At 50.9% G+C, this 9043-nt stretch overlaps 1 protein-coding gene across 1 annotated transcript; it reads left to right on the plus strand.

Moving 5' to 3' along the window:
* The first annotated feature begins 235 nt into the window (after positions 1 to 235).
* On the plus strand, positions 236 to 7445 carry MYMK (myomaker, myoblast fusion factor). The gene is made up of 5 exons (XM_014873283.2): positions 236 to 370; positions 2685 to 2799; positions 5214 to 5362; positions 6184 to 6300; positions 7299 to 7445. Exons 1-5 carry the CDS (start codon positions 236 to 238, stop codon positions 7443 to 7445), a joined length of 663 nt encoding a protein of 220 aa, XP_014728769.1.
* The last annotated feature ends 1598 nt before the right edge of the window (positions 7446 to 9043 follow it).

The raw sequence follows: 9043 nt of genomic DNA on the forward strand, positions 1-9043 counted from the left end.
CCAGGAGGATTTTGGGGGCACAGAGCATCTGCTGCCCGGAGCCACCGGCTGTGTCAAGAATTCGGGACGGCCGGGAGCGAAGGCGGCGGCTGTGGCAGCTGTTCCCTGCCCGCAGCCCTCCTGCCACGCAGGGCATTTAAATTTTAAAACCCTCTCCCCACGGCTGCTTTCTCCACCATTCCTGCCCAGCTCACAGAGATCCAGCTCCCGGGAGCTGCTGGCCCACGAGGCACCCATGGGTTCGCTGGTGGCCAAGCTCCTCCTGCCCACCCTCAGCTCCTTGGTCTTCCTCCCCACCATCAGCATCGCGGCCAAGCGGCGTTTCCACATGGAAGCCATGGTTTATTTCTTCACCATGTTCTTCGTGGCGGTAAGAAGTTCCCAATTTCCCCTCTCCCTGCATGTTTTATCCTCCCAAATGCCTCCCGTACCACTGAGAAGTTGATTCGCCCAAGAGCAGCCAGCACAACCCCTAAAATCTCCCTTTCCAGTTATTTCCCACCGTGTGTGGTGCTGAGCAGCTGATTCTCCAGTTTAGGATGTCCTACAGTGTGGCCTTACAGAGATTTAGTGGTGTTTTATGACCGAGATTAGGGAGAAGGTCTGGGTGCAAAGAGCCTTGACTGATTTGCAATGCTTGGGAGCTGACTTTTCTCTTTGTTTTACAGCTGCTAAGTGGCCATGCTGAATTTGGGTTTTAAATTGCCTCCAGAATCTCTTGCTCTGCCTCTGTCATTTTAGCCAAAAGCACATAGTAGTCAAATTGTTGATTTTGCAACTGCCAGCTGGGGATGGGAGCAATGCTGGAGTTGAGGGACTTTCTGCAATGGGAAAGACTAAAACATGCTGCTGAGCTATTAAGAAAAGTAATTATTAACCCTTTATGGGTTAAAACGTGTGTTTTATCAGGCTCTGATTCCCTGGCCTTTCTTTGTGTGGAAATAACGAGTGAAGAAATGTCTGTGCATATATAAAATATTCCTATTCGTGCTCCCAGCAGTGTGTTGCCCTGGGCTTTGTATCCCTGCTAAGTGACCCCAAAAGCACCCAAAGCAGCATTTCCACTGGAAAAAAAATCTCCTGTTTGACTACATTTCAATGATCTGCTAAAGAATATGAAGGAAAGAGCTCAGCAACCCAGCTGATGTTGCATTTCCCACTAATCTCCATCCATTTCAAGGCATTTAATGAGGGTTGGCACATTCCTCGTACAGAGAAACTGAGGCAGGGAGTAGATAAAGAATCTTCCCAGTGTGAAAAGCTCTTCCACAGGGCTCAGAATCAGGTTGGTCTCCTATTAAGGATCCACAGATCATCCTTGACCATTTGAGCTGATTAAAGCACAATGAAGGGGGAGAAATTCTGCCAGTTCTATAAAAACTACAGGACCAGTTAATATGAAAACATCCCTGAGCCCCCTGCCTCAGCTCCCCAGGGAAGCCAGACATCTACAATTTCATTTTGCACTGGGTCTGTGTCTGCTCCACCTCCCCGAGAAGTCAGTAGGAAAATTGGCACGTGTTTCAATAAGAGGTGGAACAGGTCCTCTCCGAAGAGACTGAAGAAGCAAAATATCCCTGAGTGGGGAAGGAAAAGAAGGGAAAGGAGGAGAGGCAGCTGCCAGCGTGGTGGAGAGGGGGTTGGAAGGGCAGCAGCTGCTGCTGTTGCATTTTTTGTAGCATCCCACTCCTCCTCCTGCAGAAGAGCTGAGCAGAGCAGTGAAAGCACATGGCTGTGGCAAACAAGTGCCAGGAACACGCTCTGCCTTCCACCCTTTCTTCCCCCCGGCTCCAGACTCCCCGAGCCCAATCTCAAGCAGGGAAAAGAATTACAGCCGTGGTGCAATCTTTTCTAGAAGCTGCAGCCAGCCAGAGGGCTCGCAGCAATTCCCATTATAAATTATATCAGCATCCCCACCGGGCCGTGGCAGCGAGCAGCGTTCCAAGGGCGCCCGGCCAAGAGGAGCAGGGACTTCTTCAGGAACAGCAGAGCTCACTGGTGCTGCCACTGCAAAACCTGCAGGGCTGAGGGCTGGTAGGAAAAGGACAGAGCCAGGCAAACACTGGGAGCATTCCTCTGATTGCACTGGAAAAATGTCTCTTGGCTTGGTCTGCGTTTATGTTGCATGACAATGGGGGGTTTTTTTGCAAATAATCAATGGGTTAATGGGCAGGAACTGGTGGTTTTTAAGGGAATGCACTAATGAGTGAATTCCCCAGTGTTCAGAGTCTGGCCATATAAACCTTCTTTAGCCTGGACAGTGACCTGGCATCCATACACATTTCATCAGGACACTCATTCTGAATTGTTTTACAAGAATCTTTCGCAATTAAAACCACAACTCTCCTTCTGCTGGAGAGGCCATCCCCCAGCGCCCAGCTCAAAGCAGCTTGGTCATCAGATTGCAAATTCTGGCCAAGAGGCAAATTAAAGCCTGTCTTAGTTTGTACGAAGAGAAAAGAATGCTGATTCTTGGGCAATTTGCAACTGGGAACGATGACATTATCGCTCAAATATATTCATTACTGCATATCAGTGATCCTGGTGTAGCTGACACTGTTCTGGCCTGGCTGGCCATTCTCTCAGCAGCTACATTATTTCAAACCAGTTGATAAGAGCCTTTACCTTACCGGTATGTGGGTAAGAAACTGTTTTTTTAATAATTTTGTTTTCTTTTTGAATAGTTTTACCACGTTTGTGATGGCCCCGGGTTATCAGTGCTGTGCTTTATGCGCTATGACATCCTGGAGTACTTCAGCATCTATGGAACAGCCCTGTCCATCTGGGTGTCTCTGATGGGTAAGAACTGCCCTGTCGTGGCTCCTGAAAGCTCCAAAACTGGCAGGAAGGGTTGGGTTTGTCAGGATGGGACAGTAGGTGGGGACAGTCCCCAAAAAAGCTCTGAGCTCCACCCGAGCTGCCACTGAAATTGTCCTTTGTGCAATTCAATCTGTGCCAGTTTTGTATCATTAACACCTCGGAAAGTCATTGTAATTGGTGGGGTACAGACATGGAACTGTCCTGAGTGGTGGCTGGGGACGTTTTGCTCCTGGAGATGAAGAGCTGTGGCACCTGCTGGTGGTGTTGGTCAGGTGTTCCTGTGCCTGCACCAGCTCTCACTCATGTCCTGTGCTTCAAATGACAGCAACACACTGGCAGCCTTGTTCTGCAGGTCATGGCAGGACAAGACTATGAGATTACTAAGTCTGAAACCTCATATAATTTCCCATTTCTCCTCATTTTCTCCATATTGTGCCCATCAGCTTGTCTTGCCTCATTTAGGGGCATTAAGAAATGCAGAATCTTCTTCTTCCTTCGGTAGCATGAGAATCAAAGTGGTTTAGTCAAAATAAATATAACTTCCTGGTTTATCAAAAGCCTGGTCTGGGCTGATGGGAATATTAGATCCGCTTAGAAAAAGCAGAAGTTTAGTTCACTTCCTTTTTATTATAAATCCCACCCCTTGCCCTGTTATTCAGTTTTCCTTTTCCCACATTTGCTTCACTCTCTTTTTCCTCATTTTGTTCCTTATTTGCCACCAAAACAAAACATAATAGAAATGGAAAAATATACGAGAAAGACAAAAAGTTCAAACCTATCATTTTCCCATTTTGTCACCATGATTGTTGGAAGGATGTGAGTATTGATGGCAGGATAAGATGTTCCAACAGCAAAGGTTTTGCTTGAAAATTTGGACCATTTCCAACCAGTGCCCACTCCAGACAGAGTTCCTATTTCTCCCCACAACGAGCTGGTGTCAGCACTCCAATGTCCAGCCCCAAAATCCCACAGGATTTTCCTCTCTGCCCCTCAGGACTCCTGGGATGGTGCGGGACTCCCAGCACGGATGGGGCTCCTGCAGCCTCAGAGCCCAGCACAAGCAGGGGTAACACCCACAGCTGGGCAGATTCATCCCGGGGGATGCAGGAGCACCCCTCTTCCAGGGCATGCAAGAGGATAAATTCTCCATGCAGGGAAAAATGTGTGGGGAAAATATTACCCTTGAAAATAACTCTGTCCCAGCAAAATGTGAGTCCCAAGGGTGCCTCCCCCACTGCTCAGGGCACTTCAGTGCTCAGCTAGAAAAGACAACCAGGCAAATCATTTCCAAAGGGCATTTTCAGTGGACAACAGCAGTGTCATGGTAGGTCAGAGCTGATCCAGACACTTTGGCTCCTTGCAGCAAAATTCAACTTGATTGCTTCATTACTGCGTTCAAAAACCTCGCAAAAAAAGCACAAATCCTGCACTACGAGGTTTAAAATATTGACCCGCTGGGAAACAACAGAGATTAACATGCGGACATTATCCCTTAGCCAAACTCCCAATAAAAGCACGATCCAAGGACATGGAAGGTGTGGTGACTGAAGCCCAGGGAAGCCTCTCACTGTGGCTTGTAAAGCCCGAGCGCACATGTGCGGACGCAGACCCTCGGGCAAACTTCCCGGAATGCAAATCCAGGACAGCCATAACACAGCTGTGCAAGCTGGAAAAGCATGGAGCCCACTGGGATCCATAACTTTTATCAGTTATTACCCCATTCTGTGCTAAACAAAAGCCTCTAATAATTTACTCACACTGGTGACTTCCAGCTTGCAAACCCAGGGCAGGTGCTGGTGCAGCCGGGATCCCATGGCACCAGTGGGGGAGTCCCACTGCTCTGGGGTGATGGAACCTGTGCCAGAGTGAGCTGGCAAGTTTGGGAAGGCTGGAGATGCAGGATGAACACAAGAGCTGATTGTGGGCTTGCAGGGCATGAGGATTTTTGCAATCGCCTCTGAATTCTGGGTCAAGGAAAAGGACAATCATAGAGTGGTTTAAAGTGGGAAGGGATTTTAAAGAGCGTTTTGCTCCACCCTCTGGCATGGGCAGGGGCACAATCCACTATCCCAGGTTGATCCAAGCCCTGTCCAACCTGCCTGGAACACTTCCAGGGATGGACCAGCCACAGCTCCTCCTGGTAAGGAATCCCCTTTAAGCTTCCCCATGCAGCACTGAAATAAAACCCCAACAATCAGCTGCTGGACCCACCACTCAGATACCTCAGGATGGTTTGCTTTGCCCCCTGTGCCTCAGTTTCCCTAGCAGTGTGACATGAGAAATGTGACATGGATGCAACCCCAGGGCAAATGGGAGAGACCCCAGGAAAGCTTTAGGGGAACAGCTGACAAAGGGGCGCTGTGAGCTGATGCTCCCTGTGCTCGGTCCCTCAGCCCTGGCAGAGTTTGATGAGCCCAAGAGATCGACCTTCATCATGTTTGGAGTCCTCACCATCGCTGTGAGGATCTACCACGACCGCTGGGGCTACGGTGTCTACTCGGGGCCCATCGGGACGGCCGTGCTGGTGATCACGGTCAAATGGGTACGTGGGGCAGGGCACTGCGATGGGCTTTGTGGGGTGCTCCTGGTGGGGAAAAGGGCTGAATCCTGCATGGAGGAGTCCAAGCTGTGCCAGTGATTTCCTCCTCAAGGTCCAGCTCTCAGTCTCACAGTGATTTCTCTAATCCGAGCAGAAGGCAGGCAGCAGCCTTCGTGATAAATGCCAGATTCGATCGGTCTGAGCAATCTACCACATCTCCTGTCCCTGCAATTCTAATCAGGAGGAACGTATTTATGGAGTTTTTACAGCTACTCAGAGGCAGAGAGATCTGGTAAACTGCCCCAGATCCAGGGAAGATGTGGATAAAACACGGTGATAAAGCAGGGAGGAATCTGTCTGCAGTCTGCCTGAATCCAGCTGGGACAGTGGGACACAATGCTGCAGTCTGTGCCCCACTCACAGCATGTGCTGTGGGCCCAGCTGGGATTGAGGTGGGGAAGCCACTGCAGGAGTGGGCAAGGAGTGATGGGATAAAAATTGCAAAATGATGATGCCAAACATCATGGAAATACTGTGGTGCAAATCCCAATTATAAACTGTCACCAAGCCAGCAGCTAAAAGCAAGTGGCCACCATGGGGAGGAGATGGGCAAGGAGGAGACCAAGGCACGGGAGCACCCTGCACCCTCCAGTCTGCAGATGCTGGGATCTGCTCTCCCACAGACTGAGTGTGTGAGGGCACACACTCCCTGAGCTGGCTTTGGGGCTGAATATAACAAACCCAGTATCATAATGAGGAATGAGGCTGGAGCAGCCAGCTAAATCCAGGTGAATACACTTGGTCTGATCTCTCCTTGCTCCCAGCTGCAGAAAATGAAGGAGAAGAAAGGGCTCTATCCTGACAAGAGTGTCTACACCCAGCAGATCGGTCCTGGCTTCTGTTTCGGGGCGCTGGCGCTGATGCTGAGGTTCTTCTTTGAGGTACCTGTGTGCTCACCCACCCTCCCTGACTCTACAAGGGACATCACCAAGAGAGGGACATCCCCACTCACACCAGGGCTGAGTCCAGCCTTGCACAGAACCCAGCTCAGGGTTGGCATGCTGGGGTTGGCAGCAGGGACAAGGGTCCCTCTGTGCTTGTCCCCATCCCAGCCCCTGGTCCGTTCAGGACAGGTGTGACAGCAAGTGGCACACAGGGTGATGCTCTGTCTCTTTTTCCCCCTTCAGCGAGTGACAAGGACATGGGATGTGCTTTCCTCAGGCACACATGAACCTCAGAATGGCTTTGTCAAGTGCAAGCAGGGTTTTTTGGAAACTGGGCACGGGTGACTTAAGGACACCTCACAGCGATGCGGCAGGGACTGGATCCGACCCAGGCATGGCCGGATCCAGAGCTGGCTCACGCCAAAAAAAAGACTCTCAGTGACTCCCAGGGGCACCTGATCCTGTGTTTATATCCTTCTGCTCCTGCTGCTGGCCAGTCCCCCTGTCCTGCTCCGAAGGGTCCGTGTGTCCTGCCGGGCAGGCGATAACCCCCCGACACAGCTGCCTGCGCTCAGCCCCGCCGTTACGGCTGCTCTGTGCTTTGGGAGCTGCGAGATACAACCTCACAGGCATCCCCAAGGATTATTTTTCAAAGCATTTAGTAATTGCAAATTCTAGCAGAACATAAAAATGTCACTTAGCAGAAGCCGCCTCCCCGCGCGCCCCGGCCTCGCTGCCGCGTCCTTTGCGGGGTAATGAAACACTTCATTCAAGAATTGGGAAATGTGCAAATTAGAACGTGTTAAATCCACTTTGCTTTAGGTTTGGGTTGGTTTTTTTTTTTTTTTTTACACTGGAAATCCTTTCTTCTCTGACAGCGAAGGGAGGCAGAAGGTTCAGGAATCTTTTTTTTTATCCCCTTCCTTTTGGCTACTTGTAGAAATTTAATGTCGCGCACCTCACGCTGCTGCTCACCGCGCTCTCCCTGCCTGCAGGAGTGGGATTACACCTACGTGCACAGCTTCTACCACTGTGCCTTGGCCATGGCCCTCGTGCTGCTGCTGCCCAAGGAGAACAAGAAGGCTGGGAGTGCCGGGACCCCCGCCAGGCTGGACTGCTCCACGCTCTGCTGCTGCGTCTGAGCCCCCCGGGCACGCCTGTTCCTGCTCCTGGCTGATGGAGGGCTGCAGCCAAAAGGAAAATGCCTGCTGGGTTTTCCTCTGGCGTATCAGCTTCTTTTCCCAGCAGCTCCGTGCCCGCTCTGGGATTTTCTCCCCTGGGAAGTTTCCTGAGTAATCTGGTCTAGTGGAAGGTGTCCCTGCCCATGGCAGGGGGATTGAAATAAGATGGGCTTTAAGGTCCCTCCAAACCATCCTGTGATTCACCTTTCCACCATCAGCCCTAGCAAAGCTTGCACTTCCAGTTTGGTTCATATTCATATTCTCCCTGGAGGAGCACTCAGCTGGGCTGTGACCTGTCCCCTGTCCCAGGAGACCCCTGCACTCCCAGGCCATGTCACCTTCTCCTGGACTATTCCATGCACTGACCTGGCAGGACCCAAGTTGTCCCCTTCGTGCAGGTTTGCCCAGCCTGAGCACACAAAGCTTCGTTTGCAACACCCGGTTAACAGAACCTGTATTTTTTGTGAGATATTAACTATTTTATTTATGCATTCTCCTGATGTAAATAATATATACTAACAAAGACTTTGCCAGTGTGCAATGCCAGCATTTCTTCAGCAAGGTGGGAAACTTTCCAGCTTCACTCAGCTCAGTCGAGGGCAGATGCCAGTTCCAAAGCAGAGCTCTGGGCACAGCCACCACGGCCCCTCAAACCTGGAGGGACCTGCAACACTGGGCACTTTGTCCTTGCAGACCTGCAGGCGCAGGCAGCAGGTGCCTCATTGGTATGGAAAGTACATGGAAAATGAGAGGCAGAGAAAAGAAGCTCCTGGAGGGAGGGGGGAGGGCTGTAAGCCTATAACATCTCCTCTAACAGACTATTTACTATAGCAGAAGTGTATGATTTATTTAGACTGTCTGGGAAAAAGGCCAAGACTATATGTCATGGACAATTAGAGCAGTATTGATATACAGAGATGTCCACAGAAAGCCCACATTAAGCCTGGGTTCCTCTGGAAGAGAAATCCACCCCAGTCATTCATCAGAGCAACTTCCTGCGACGGGGCAACAACCAAAACTGAATGAGCTTCCAAAAAAAATATAAATGAATTATGAACCCCCAAGCATCCAAGAGTCACTGGCAAGCGGTGGCACAGCTGATGCAGCTGCACGCAGAGGCAGAGCTAGCAAAGAGCTTTCAAAGGGTTCCCCAGCACCTAAACCAACACAGCTCCATTCCTTCCCTGCACCAGCCCCTGGGATGTTTACAAGATGCTCTCAGGGTTTGCATGCAAGGTTTTCCTCGTTGCTTGCACGCTACTGGAGCTCTTTGCCGTGTGAGGACGGCTCAGAGTGGCCCCAAAAAACAGGCCCAAGTGCTCTGAGTTGGAGTGAAAGAAGTAGCTCAGCACTGCCTGCAAGAGATGCCTCTGAGGGTGCACAGCAGCTTCCTGAGAGGTCACTCCCATGGGCATCCCACGGCCACGCTGGCTCTTCCTGGGTGTTTGTCACCCCAAATGCAAATACTCGACACTGACCCTCCCCAGGATCCTGACCAGTAGGGCCAGCAGCCTCCCCCACTTGCTGCAGCCACTGATCAGAGGCTCCTTGACCCCAAC

The sequence above is a fragment of the Sturnus vulgaris genome, chromosome 22 (genome assembly GCF_052056855.1).
Source record: "Sturnus vulgaris isolate bStuVul1 chromosome 22, bStuVul1.hap1, whole genome shotgun sequence".
Classification (NCBI taxonomy): domain Eukaryota; kingdom Metazoa; phylum Chordata; class Aves; order Passeriformes; family Sturnidae; genus Sturnus; species Sturnus vulgaris.

Coding starts and splice junctions, on each gene's coding strand:
- MYMK (XM_014873283.2), top strand. CDS start 236: ATGGGTTCGCTGGTGGCCAAGCTCCTCCTGCCCACCCTCAGCTCCTTG. Junction 5,363..6,183: donor TGGTGATCACGGTCAAATGG/GTACGTGGGGCA, acceptor CCTTGCTCCCAG/CTGCAGAAAATGAAGGAGAA. Junction 6,301..7,298: donor TGCTGAGGTTCTTCTTTGAG/GTACCTGTGTGC, acceptor CCCTGCCTGCAG/GAGTGGGATTACACCTACGT.